Source organism: Dermacentor silvarum, chromosome 4 (genome assembly GCF_013339745.2).
Source record: "Dermacentor silvarum isolate Dsil-2018 chromosome 4, BIME_Dsil_1.4, whole genome shotgun sequence".
NCBI lineage: Eukaryota > Metazoa > Arthropoda > Arachnida > Ixodida > Ixodidae > Dermacentor > Dermacentor silvarum.
The window spans coordinates 182640251-182654038 of NC_051157.2; the positions used below are offsets into that span (position 1 = coordinate 182640251).

At 46.7% G+C, this 13788-nt stretch overlaps 1 protein-coding gene across 1 annotated transcript in view; it reads right to left on the minus strand.

Moving 5' to 3' along the window:
- LOC119449094 (beta-1,4-N-acetylgalactosaminyltransferase bre-4) overlaps positions 1 to 13788 on the minus strand; it is a 97768-nt gene that overhangs the window by 38716 nt on the left and 45264 nt on the right. Inside the window, exons 3-4 of the mRNA XM_037712284.2 lie at positions 4933 to 5165; positions 1800 to 1984 (exon numbers count right to left, since the gene is read on the minus strand). Of these exons, the coding sequence (XP_037568212.2) occupies positions 1800 to 1984; positions 4933 to 5165 (418 nt within the window). The remainder of the gene's footprint in view (positions 1 to 1799; positions 1985 to 4932; positions 5166 to 13788) is intronic.

A 13788-nucleotide genomic window follows, 5' to 3' on the forward strand; every position in this document is an offset into this window, starting at 1 on the left:
GAGGAATGGTGACGTCATGGCCATATCGTGACGTTGTGCCCCCGGTGAGTAAAACGGCGCCCTCAGACGGCGCTACGGTTTTTTTTTTTTTTTGCGGAAAACGCAAACGCGCGGCCAGAAACAGAGCCAAGACAGAGCCGACGGCAGTGCGAGAGCGGAAGTGTGGTGCCTCGCCACCATAGCGGAAGGTAAAGCGCGCGCCGAATTGTCAACACGGTGATCGTCGACGCTCGTTGCAATGTACCAACTAGTTGACGACCGTGACAACGACACATTGGCTCGCGACGCTGGGCTCGATTTTAGTGATTTAAGCTCCGATGAGCGTGACATGCTGCTGAGGGCTCGCGCTGCCGGCGTCGTTGCCTACTACGACGGCGGCCTCGACACTGGCTCTTCCGAGCGCGAAAGCAGCGAGGACTCCTGCAATGCGACGTCGGGCGACGAAGCTGGTCACCGTCTGGACGTGCCGTCACGACTCTCAAGCTTCTAGCAAATTCAAGTGCGAGTTTAGCGAGCCAGCAATACCAGCGCAGTCATGGAGTAAGGAAAAGATTTTCCCCCATGAGCGCAGTACTACGCGATAACGTAACTTCTGAAACTCGAAAGCGAGCGCGGCGCTGAGTCGAGCGAAAACGAAACCTTTTGACCACCCGCGTCGTTATCAAGTGTAACGTCAAAAAGGTTTTTTTTTCTAAAAATCTAGTAGAAGTAGACAAGTAGCATTTTCTTCTGTCATATAATCCAACGAAACAATCTTTTTAATACGAGTGGTTCAGTACTATTGACATAATTTTTTAGGAGTGCCTTCGTCATCGGGGGGCTAATCCTGCTCCTAAGCTTACATATTGCTCCGCATGTAACCTGAATGTCCGTGGGGAGTCTCTTATCGTGTCCTGCATTTACCTCAATTTCTCAATTACTAAAGCTCTGTTCGCGATTATATTGACGCCTTAGACGTTCTAGAGCATTGCTCTATGACTTTAGCTCGACTTTTTATTTCACTTTAGTGTCCCTTTAACTATGGCCACACAACCCCATAACAAGCCACCATTCTCTGCAAATTGAAACTTGCTGCGACATTTATTTTTGCGATGACAGCGGGCAAACTTTATACGCGTATACGCGCTTCGAGGAACGCCTCTAAAGAGAAGAAAATAAAGTATTCTGTAATTTTTCCGAAGGCATTGTTTAACCCACACATTTAAATGGGCACTGCTCGAGCTTGACTCCCAGCATCATTCCCTTCAATATTATACTCGGTGCAACTTAAAGAGTTCTACACAAACACGTCAAAGCACGTGTATAACGCTTTCGAGAGCTACTAGTCGCATTGACAGCTTCGCTATAAAACCACTGAAAATACGTTGGTGACAAGGTGGCGCCGCGAAGCCTATAGAGAAAGAATCCTACACTGCTTCATCCATCTCCGCAGTAATTATAGTCATATTAGAAAATTTTATCAAGTTCTCGAGCAATGTAACCAAGTTCTTTCGATTACTATTCGGAATTTCTATTCGAGCTGCTGTTTATTTTGAGCAGTTGAGCGATGCCTAGATATCAATACATAGATGTGACATAACCTTTCGTTCAGAGCTGCCTTCGCGTTTCCACAGTTGTAGGGATAATCCTGCTCCTAAGCTTACATATTGCCCCGCATGCACAAATGATCATGTTTTGGGGAGACTTTGTAACTGTTAATTAAGCCTAACGTTTGCTAGTACTACGCTTTAGAAGCTGGCTTGTAGAGATATCGTGTATTGTAAGACAAGAATGTGCATTAAGAACGTGAACATACTCACCCCGACTCGCCGTCTATAGTAACACACATGTGTCTTGGTTGCGTCGGGCACGTGTACAAATTGCGGTCGTCAATGGGCAGCAGGTCGACGTCGTGGAACACGAAGCACTGGTAATCGTAGAGCGCTGTCGACTCGACGAAGCCAACGTTGAAAAGCTTGGCACGATTAAACGGTGACTTATCTGCCTGCGAATATTGAGTATGTCGTTGTAACTGTCAGTTTATTGAAAGCTTTTCAGGTCTAGCTCTAAACCGGCAACGGTCACAGCCCTCACACTGTCAATTCCTATAAAACGCCTATTTGCGCATTCCATAGATTTTCGGTTGATCTTAAGCCTTTAGATTGGGGCCGTATAACGTAAAACTATTTTATTTTTCACTTTATTCGAAATTCTTAACGCCTAATTTACGCACCCGCCGATGCAAGCATCGGCCGGTGACACTCAGTGTGTTGTTCGAACAGCCGAATCAAATGCTCTCCGCGATTATAGGAGGTCACTTTTGTTTGCTTTGGAAGCGAGCAGCATTGAATATACCTTGACAGGTTTTTCTGATTTAATTGTAATTGGATAATCAGAGGTGAGGAGCGCGCACCAGTGGAGAGAGCTTTGCTGGGTCCGAGCTAGCGCAGTGAAAGTAGATAACTGGCTGAGGAGGGCGGTGGCTGGCGTCTATAGTTAGCCCACTTGCCCTTGCCTAGCTTGAGAAGGCTGGTCGGAAATTGTGGAAGGCTGCAACGGGAGGTTAAAAATGCCGCTCACACGGATCCTCAGAGAAGAAGAGTTGGCAAAGCGATGTCCTATACGTGTCGAAAGGGCTCGACAACGTATTAATTTTTCTTATAATTATACGCAGAAAAATTCTTTCTCGCCGGGAGCCCCGAGCAGCCAGTGCCAGTGCGATAGCTGGGAAGCCATCTTTTAATCCTTTCGGAACGGGGCAGTCTCCGGCTATTCCTAAAATAATTCAAATTTGTTCGGCATATTAATTTCAACTTTAGCTCGTACACGTCACTTTGACCTGGTGAGTTCGCGCGGTTTTGTGATCTCACGTAACAGAGAAGCGAAGTGGGAGCAGCCCCCCCCCCCCCCCAAAAAAAAAAAAAAAAAAAAAAATTGACCAGTAGCGTAGAGCTCATGGCGAAAGATGCGTAGGTTCGTGAAGAATTTTTTTTATGTTGTTTTGTATAATCATTCACAATGAGTGCATACGTGTCATATAAGGGGAGGGGGGGGGGTAGGATGGTGTTCACGATTTTTGTGACGCCGCGTGGCAGACAGGCGAAGAGGAGCGGCCCGAAAAAATTTTGACCAATCGTGGAGGACTAGTGGCATAAATGAAGTGGAATAACTATGTACATCGCCCCTGCTTAGGCCTCTATTAAGGAGCGATGGTAAGTTGAATTCTTCAGAAAAGCGTTTTTTTCAATCATTCCATCAAAATATATCTAATTTCACGACAAATATATTCGCCAAAGGCCATGTCATAACGAGTGCTAGACGTGCATCAGAAGCGGCAACAAAATTATCTCCCGCCTATAAAACAATCCGCTGGGCTTCATGGCCATCTTACACAACTTCTTCAACAGAACTTGAAAATTGCAAAGAACTTGTATTTTCCTTTTACAATTCAGAATGAGGCTTCATAACTCCACAGTTTGAATCATTCACAGAAAACGGAATTGCTGACCGTTGGAAACATTTAGCGCGCTAGATTGTGTACCTTAGCAATTTGTTCGTCGTAGTTCAAATTTTCAAATTAAAAAAAACAAATACTTACCTAGCTTTTTTCACATGCTACACTCTACACGCCAGGATGCTTCGTTTCTCATCTATAACCCGATGAAAAGTGCATTTTCTGTGGAAACCGGTATGCTACCCTGCAACGACGCCGCAGTCAGCCCGTGCTCACGAGGGCAAGTATCACGAAGATCGCTGCTGCCCCCCCCCCCCCTCACTCAATTATTAAAAAAAAAACCAAAGAAAAAAAAAACCTAGAGTAATTGCCAGGAAAATTTTTGCAATGAAAAGCCTGGTCAATAATGCTGAGAATAATGCCCCTGGTGCCTTTTAGGCTTGATGTTTCACAACCTAATACTTAAACGGCGATTTCTGGAAAAAACTTTTCCTCACAAAAAGAACATTATCACCCTTACTAACAAACCTTTTGCTGCGAGATATTGCGCAAAGGTTTCAATTTGTTTAATGCATCTACTGAACTAAAGCAATTGTGTTACATCAATAGGATTTCTAAATAAGCGCAACTCGTTTTTGAACATTCCAGGATTGCCTGATCTGAAAGCGGCCGGTCGTCAAGACGGGCCAACGCGGTCGCGAGTGACTGCCTGTGTGCGCGGTAGCAGGGATAGCGGCAAAGAACATGCTCGATAGAGAGTCCTGGCTGTCGCAGTGGTCACAAGCAGCACTATCGTCCCTTCCGATGCGGAAAGCAAATAATTTTGTGAAAGCTACACTGAGCCATAAACTTTTCATTGTGCCACAAGGAACTGCGCTCCAGGCATATCAAGGCACCCATCGAGTAAAAGAAAAATAAGCCAGTTCCACGTTTACGTAATCTGATGAAACAGCGGAGCTCTGCAAGCGTGGGTGCATAGCGTAGAGGGTATGACGCTCGCCTTCGGGCCATGAGTACCCGGGTTGAAATCCCGCCTCTCCCTCTCTCTGTTTCTCTCGCTCTCATTTTTCTTTCTCTCGCTCATACCCGGGTTCCAATCCCGCCTCGCCAAGAAAGTTTATTTTGTTTTATTTATTTCTTTATATATCTCGCTGTCTGTCTGTCTCTCTTTCTCTCTCAGCCCCTCTTCTCCTAATTTCACACTCCCTCCACTTCGCTCAAAACTGCGAACACCATCGCTCCGTAAGGATCAACCTCGACATTAAACAGCTCCGCTGTTAAAAGGTGCTTGAGATAAATCTGTTCTTAAAGAGTGCGCGGCAGCCAACGCGTTATGCACACGGTATACCAATTGCACATCTGTCTTACGAGCGAAAAGCTGGCCGGCCCCTTGGAAGAGCTATTTGGTGGTAAGATTATGTACTACAGAGCAGGTCTCTTGCAGATATACCGCAAGACATTGTCATTGCTTTCCGACGTTCTTCCAGACGTCAACTCACTTGCTCGATGATGAAGATGCCGTAATCGATCTGCTGCCGGGACAGGAGCCGGTGCATGTGGAAGAGGAAGAACTTGAGATGCACCGCACGGTCACGATAAGGAACAAGGATGGCTACGCGATGCCTTGAGGTGCACTCCTTGGGAGCGAAGCGGCCACCCTCGGTCACGTGAGGAAACTCCTTGTGCATCACGTCCAGAGACGGGACACGCCACTTTACCGGCAAGTCGCCTACTGCACGAAACAGACACAAAGAAAGGACTCTCTGGAAACAGCAACGTAAAACCTATTAGGCGCTAACTTTTTCTCCGGGGCCAAATACATGACTACGGAGAAATCATTTTACTTTGCGGATGTGTGTTTCATTTAAAAGCAAAAGTTAAAATCTAGTGAGCGCAGGAAGCAGATTTTTTGAAAATTGCAAAATGTTGAAAAGAACGAATGTATTAAGTTTAATGCTGTGTAATGCATCAGTGAAAAACAATCTCCCAACTCTATAAAATACACCTAATATAAATTTCAAGCTGACAAAACAAAATTGGTGTATTGGTGTACGACTAATTTTTGCGTGGGACTTTTGCAAAACCCTTGAATACATTGTAACAAGTTCACGTAAGTGGAAATTATTGAATCAGACTTGGGCGCTTTAGATGCTCTTACGGTTGCAGTTTTACATAACTTCGATATTTGTTTTTGGTGCGGAGTTCGCGAATTTTAAACTTTGCGCTATTTTTTTATTCACCAATTTGAGGCAATTTTTCTAAAAACCACCTGGATTTAGAATTTAATTTTCTCTGTTCAGTCTAACAAATTTAATTCAAATCGGTCCATTGATTGTATCATGAAAACGTTTCTGCGTTTTACGTGTGTTTGAATAAAGAAATTGAAGTTAGCCCCTACTTAGATCTAAAGCTTCCTCCTAAGGCGTGCATTCCTCCAAATGAATCTTATGTTCTCGGATATTTGGATGGATGAAGGCTATCTCATTGCTTTCTTTATAATTTATTGTCCGAATTGTAATACAGGTTCTTGCAAGGTAAAATCGCAATAACTTACAAAAAACTGCTAAGTTGCAGTGAGTATGTATACTTATACAGGGGCACAGGAAAGACATTGACGACTGTAGTAATGTGAGCGATACAAATAATTTTCTTTAAGAACTGACGTCGGGCCTTAAAGTTCGCCTGTCACAACATGTACCGTTAAGTGTACGCTTAACATCTCACGTATTCTCAAAAATTTACTGCTTGAGCACGTCGTAGTTAGGCAATCAGCAGAGTTCACACATCTCATTATATCAGTTGCTGCTAAGAGCAGTTATATGCATTTAAAGCATACGACGTGACCTTACAATACAAGGTTAACCGACACCCCCTCGTACTCCTGCAAAACATTTACCGAAATGTGCATTGCCGCCCAATAACTTCTAGACACCCTATAATGACGCGATGAGGCTTACTCTCAATTAAAAAACAACAAAACAATGTAGAGTGTAAAGGGACAATGAACAAAAATAATTAGTCGTATCGTATATTGAGAGATTAGGTATATGATAAGGAGTTCGTAATTCGTGGCGAGAACATAGGCTTTGGTAAGTAAGAAAATGACTAAAATGGAAAATCGGAGTGGCGCCGCCAGTTGTGGACTACGGTACCTCTGATATGACGTAAGCACCGCTTGATTCACGCAGAGCAGCATAGAGGAAGGTTACGGAGACGAGGTATAGATTACGTTCTGGCGCGGGCGGCTCAGATTGAGGATGAACAGTGGGACACAAAGCAGTAACGTTCTGCACAATTGCATATCGGCACACAGAAGACTATGATAGACTTCTAGACGAATAATCTATCACACTAGCGTGACCTAATGTTTTCCTTTGTTGCCACTTTATAACGTCCAGAAGCTGCACCATGGTCTATGCGGCACGTAGCTGTGATCTGCTCCGGATTATTTCCGGCCATTGGCTGTTTCTAAAACCGGACGTTGTCTTACATTACTGGTTTTACTTGCAAGTTTTCTTTGTGTTGTTCGCGCAGTGTTTTTGTTCTAGGAATACAAGCCCATTTGTGTACGTTAAGCAGTACGCTATCAGAAAGGCGTCTTCAATAGTTGTACTTTATTTAGCATCTAAACGCACGATCGTTTTCGCATTCCGCCCCAATCTGCATGGGGCCATCGCGGCGGGGAGTCGAACCACTGACCTCGGCCGCAGAACGCCGTGGCCGCTGAGCCACCACTCCGCCTCAGCTCGTAGGTCGTGTACTGCACGTAGCGCTGTGCCGTGCCAAATAAAGTTCGGCGGCATGTTACGTTCCTGTAACAGGTGAAGGCGAAAGCCTGCTGCACAACTGGTAATGCGCCGTCTCGCATCGTCGCGTTGCTGCTTTCGCAGTTCGGCTTCTTCGCCTCGTTTTTCGACGCTCAGCTGCGGCTTCGCGCGCTCGTATGGCGGGGTCAGACTCGCGCCAACGACGTGTCTCTTCGACTTTAAGTGGCATCCTCTCAGCAGAGGGTTGAAACGTATGCTGTTCACTTTGCTGAGTGCTTATAGCCTTTGCATTACGAGAGGTATGAGCCTTTTCATTTTTGCTTGCTTAGGGGGGTATAAGCCCTTGCTGATGATGACAATTTTTGTACCACTGGACCGGACGACGCGTTTCTTCCAAGGCCATCGCGGGTATACGAGATATTTAGGGCTTTCGCCTTAACAAATGGGTGACGCGTGAACACACGTGATCGCGCTCTATGGCTCATACCTGCTACTTGCATTCAAAGTGAATTCCGGCCACCTGCTTGCTGCAAAAACGGGCTGTGCTTCTTTAATAAGATGCGCATCGGAAAGCTCCCGTGTACTGCATTCACAAAGCTTCTCGTTAATTATGTTCTTTTCTTGAAGAGTACGGCTGGTGAACGCGGTTAAACGGGGCCATTTTTTCTTAAGACGCCTTCGACGTATACCATCTAAAACGTCCTATTGGGAAGTGAGAAGCTGGTTGTTTCCTCAAGAAATATGGACGTGTTTGCCAGTACTTCTTTTCTTTCCGAAAGAAAAATATTTGTATATTCGTAGAATGTATCCGGTTACTTTATTATTTCGTATATCGTCACGTAGTAGTGACGGTGAAGGCAACAGTCGCAAAACTGGGATTGACGAAACGGACTTTATTGGGCAAACCTGTGCCCACAAAAGCAAGTTGCACTCGAAGCACAACGATAGTGGCGAACACACCCGCCGTGGTTGCTCAGTGGCTATGGTCTTGGGCTGCTGAGCACGAGGTTGCAGGATCAAATCCCGGCCACGGCGGCCGCATTTCGATGGGGGCGAATTGTGAAAACACCCGTGCACTTAGATTTAGGTGCACGTTAAAGAACCCTAGGTGGTCCAAATTTCCGGAGTTCCCCACTACGGCGTGCCTCATAATCAGATCGTGGTTTTGGCACGTAAAACCCCATAATTCTGGCTCCTCAGGACCTTAATAAAGTTCTTTGTCTGTCTGTCTGTCTGTCTGTCTGTCTGTCAATTCAAGTCAATAGCGGTGAACGCAGTCGGTGATCGTCGAAATCTGATCAGCGGCGAAGCGCGTCGGCTTTCATACACGAGTCATCGAAGGTTCCAGAGTAATCCCTGGTGCCCGCGTGTCTTCCAGAACGTTCTAAACGATTTGCGTCGCTCATACAATCAGATTACACAAGCGCCGGTGACAACAGACAACGGATAGAAGCATCGATAACGTTCGAGAAACTTCCGATACATGCAGGCGCGTCCTGCGCCTAGCGATAACGTTTAACATTTGTTAGCCGGTGAAAAGCGGCCACCGGTGAAAGATAAACAAGTACACGTCTTACCTCCCCTAAAGAAACATCGTCCCGATGCTACAAACAAACACGAAAGCGAAAACAAGACCACGCGTAATAAAGAAAAAAAAAAAGAAAACAACAAAGCAACAAAATCCCCAAGTTGAGTAGGGCGTTCTGGCGGGCTAGTTGGTTCATAGCTTTTAGACGTTTTTAAAACTGCGCGAAAAAAACGAGGACACACGAAAGAAACACACATGACACCACGAGCGCAGACTGCCAACTGTTTATTTCTGGAAAGCAAGGAACATATATTTCATTCAGGATCCTGAACACGTGTCCGCATTGTCACTCTCACATGAACCGATAAACATAAAAATACAAAAAAATATATCCATTGGGTAACAATGTAAAACAAGATTGCGACAGCCGATCACCAAAATAACTGTGAGTCTATATCATCAAAAGAGGGAGAGAAAACCGCGAGCGCGTGAACGAAATGAAGAGGGCAGATGTCACTTGAGAAATAACCAGAGTAAAGGCGTAGGATGAGGCCATAAATACGTTTGATCAAAAAAAAAAGAATACACCAATCATCAACTAATACGCCAAACAACAAATGTAGAGGCGATGATGTCATAAAAAGGCATGAAGGCTAAAGATATGGCTTAATGAAAAAAGCCCGCAGATTCCACGTCCTGTGGGAATCGATGCTATGTGAAGCAGTGTGCAGGGAGGCTACCAAGTTGACGAAACGACCATGGCCGGTATTTTGTAGCGATGCATTATGACTTATTCTATACTAGTCTTATCATCCGCCGCTCACGGCCGGCTGATCCCGGTGATAACGCTAGCGAACCGTCGCCCTGACCACTGACAAAGCGCGATAAGCGCGAAAAGGCATTAGCACCGGAAAGGCATCGCTACAAAATACCGGCCCATGAGAACACCAAGAATTAGGCGGCTGTTTCATGACCTGCACGACACGCATGCCATGAGATTCATGTCATGAGTCCTGAGGGGTCCCTTTAGTTAGGCCTGAGAGATCTAAAGCGAAAGCCTTAGTCATGCTCATGACTATGACTTCCACCATCAATCTTTAGCATTTTCCTTCACTTAGTACTACATCCGAACCCCTTACACTGGTTTTTGTGTTAATATTTTTTCGATGAATCATTGTCATTTTTGCTGAGTCATTGTCATGACTATGACTTATACCACCATCCTTGTGTGTTTTCTTCACTTAGTGCCCACGTCCGAACCGATTCCAGTGGTTTTTGAGTGTTAATCTTTTTTCGCTAAGTCATTGTCATTTTGCTGAGTCATGCTCATGACTATGACTTCTACCATCGTCCTTTAGTGTTCCCTTCACTTAGTGCCCACGTCCGAACCCATTCCATTGGTTTTTGAGTGGTAATCTTTTTTTCGCTGAGTCATTGTCATGACCTACATGACACACATGTCATGATATTCATGTCATGACATATCATTTATGTTCGTCATATACTCTTGTCATAGTATGTCAATTTTGGTACATACCAAGTTAAGAAGTGCGCCTTTACGTTCCAGGAATAAGAAAAAAGACGGACCTGCCCACTTTGGCCTTGAAGCAAGCAGCTCTCGATTGCTTGCACTCTCTCTACTCTGACCGAATCCACATATATACGGATGGCTCTTCCACTCAGACCAGCTCCACCGGCGCAGTGGTTATACCATCACGATCAATGAGCATCACATACAAGACGTCTCACGTGACATCATCGACCGCTTCGGAACTTGTTGCCCTCCGAGGTGCCATTGATTATATTAACAACCAACCGGCTAATCGGTGGGTAATATTATGTGATTCAAAGGCGGCCCTACAATGTCTTTTGTCAGCTCTCCGTCGCGGGTCCTGCGAACAACTCGTCTCGGAGATACGAGAAATGCACCACCATACGATCGCAAATGGACACGACGTCGTGTTTCAGTGGCTGCCGAGTCATTGCGGTATCACCGGCAACGACATCGCCGACGAAGCTGCTAGGAAAGCACACGAAGGAGCAAATATTGTTTCTGTACCTTTATCGAGGACTGACGCAGCCCAACACCTAAGCAAGCTGGCGCAAACTATGACATTAGAGATGTGGCATACAACTGAATTCGCCCAACATTGGTTGCATTCTCTCGACCCATCTATGCAGCTGCGGCTGTTGCCTGGACTTCCTCGAAATGAGGAAACAATGCTGTGCCGCTTACGCTTGGGTGTTGCATTCACCAATGCTTACACGTGTTTGATTGGAATGGCTGATAGCGCCGAGTGTAATGCCTGCGGTGTCGATGAGACTATAGAACACCTACTATGCTACTGTCCATCTTTTCAAAACGAAAGACATGACCTCTGCAACGTTCTCAATAGGCTAGATAGAAGACCGTTCACTTTGAGCAAGATCTTGGGACCATGGCCTCGAATATCATAGCTGCAAAAGGCCACAAAAGCGCTGCTGCGATTTTTAAAAACTACAGGACTGAGTGACCGTCTATGACCCGGACTGATTGATAATCAGTGATAGAACAGATCTGTTGCTACGTCGGCGATATCAACAGTGGACTTTCTATTCTTCTCTTAATCTCTCTCTCCCCTTTTTCCTTCCCCCAGTGTAGGGTAGCCAACCGGGCTCAGTCCTGGTTAACCTCCCTGCCTTTCATTAAATCATTTTCTCTCTCTCTCTCTACCAAGTTAACGAAACGACCATGAGAGTACAAAGTCGTAGGCGGCTATATAGATAGATACGGTCAAAGTAGCAAATGTTCGCCAAGAAATGCTTCGCATTTAAAAACACCACAAGTAAAGATGAAGGCGACGAAGCTGTAAACGTGGCTATGGAAAGAGTAAAACCTTGTGAAAAACTGACAATGAGGCGTTTCAGCATTTTCTTTCTCTTTTTCTCCTTTTTCCCCCGCGGTTTTTGGTCTCGGCCGCAGTTTGAGCATAAAACCAACCAACAAACAATTAGCAAACAGTTGAACGCCAAGAAGAATTTTTACAAGACACATTCCAGAAAAGTGACTTCTGGAAACGAGACAGATGGCGTGCTGATACACTTGTTGCCAGTTTTTATTGCGATAGCAATTATATGGACACTTCAACCGGATTTCTGCCGTTGCCGTGAGGTTCCGTATAAAGTCGAAGGGCGTTAAAATCTTCGCCGCGCGCCGTATGCGCGAGCGAAAGCGCGCGGGGGACGCGCGCTATCACGGAGAGCGAACGCACGGCGGAAAGCAAACGCGACCATCGCGCGAAAGGCCGTGGGGGTATGGGAGGGAGGGAGGCGGGGCGACGCTGTGCTCCGGCACTAAAGGCGTATCTTGCAACCGGGCGTAAGGGGAACTTGCCACTCAATCTCCCACGCGAAAGCAAGAAAGCGGGAAGGCAGCGCGGGAGGGAGGGGGTGGCGGAGCTTCTACTCTGCCAACAACCGCGCTCGTACTTTGCCCGGCTGTGGCGGTCGCCCGCAGCGTCTCTTATCGCCACACGGCTCTGACCTTTGTATGCGCTGTGCATTCGCCGCTCAGTTTCCGTTGAAGCGATAGACCGCACGAACCTTCGCCCGCTACGGCGGTAGTGCTTGCTGCCAGCGTTTTGGCAGTCGTTGTCTGCGGTCCTTCAGTGTGATCTATTCATGTTTGCTTGTGCGCGCTGACACCGCGCTTGTTAATTTAGTTAGTAAGCGAATGTGTCCAAGTTTATGCAGCCGATAAAACTACTATCCCTACTCCGAATAGCTCTCTACTAATTTGCTATCGCAATTGATGCTTCGCTTTTCGGGTGAAACTGCGGCATTTTATTATGTAAAAAGCTTCAACAATCTCTCTTTCGGCCTGGTCCCTCGATTCGAACAAGAACGTTGTGTTTTGAAGAATTGGTTTGCAAGGGTTGTTTTTTCCGCCCTCATCTTTTCCTCTGCATCTGTTACAGTGTTGGGCAAAAGTGCCTCCTGCATTGTTCTTTGCAAGTGCCTCCTGCATGGTGTTCCCGCGCCCTTTCATTAAAACACCTGCCCGTTTGTCCAATATAAATGCTGTCACATGTCAAGGAAATCAAATACACTACCTCACAAACCGACTTTGTGTAGTTCGTTTCGTGCATGGTTGAGCCAACGCCTACTAAGGAGGCGTTGGTTGAGCACTGGGGCCTAATCTTTTTTTTTTTACCTGTCACCATGGGCACACTCTACTAAGCCTACATGGAGCCGAAAATACGACCTTGACCCCGTATCGGCTTGCCACTTTTTATGTTGTGCGAAACTGGATGTATGTAGGGCATGACCTGCAGTCACGGAGCAAGAAACCTTTAGGAGTGGAAACTCCGCCAGTTGTGGCGACCAGAAAATGTCACTAGCCCGCGGAGCCACGATCAAGCTGGCGGCACTTGGCGGCCGAGAAAGAAATTATCGCCGTCTTGGTTGCCAAGGCTACCGGTCACGTGTGTTGCTCCAGTTCGGCCGCGTGCCTCACAAGCTCTACTGAGGACACTCACGCGTCCCACCTGCGTCCCATCTTAGGCTAGCAAATTCTGAACAAGGGTACACTGCACGTATCAGCGCTATTAGTATTATGGCCCTCAAACAGACACCGACAAGAACAGTTGCTGTTTGACTTAAAGGCCCACAAAAACAACGTTACGGCGTGTACGCTGAGGCGAACGCCGAACGCCCGTGTGTCTGCTTGGCGTCTGCTTTGAGCGGGAGACACGGGCGCCGCCGAAGAGAACGCGCCCGAGCAGCCCGCCGGGCTTCTGCTTTTTTCTTTTTGTAGCGTTAGCTACACTGGCCTAGCCAAGCCCGTTTCGCGCGGCACATCAAGAGCCGTGCTGCGCATGCGCAAGGATCAGTGATGTCACACGGCTTGCGCACCGGAACCACCGGAGCCGGCACCTCTAGGGTGCCTCGATGACTGCGGCGCTGGGCATCGAGGCACCCTAGGCACCTCTCGCGCACTCCGCCGCCGCCGCGCGCGACTCACCGCCGCCGGTCTGCGCATTCCAGAGGAGTGACGTCGTAGCCGTGGTAGATGCACTGGC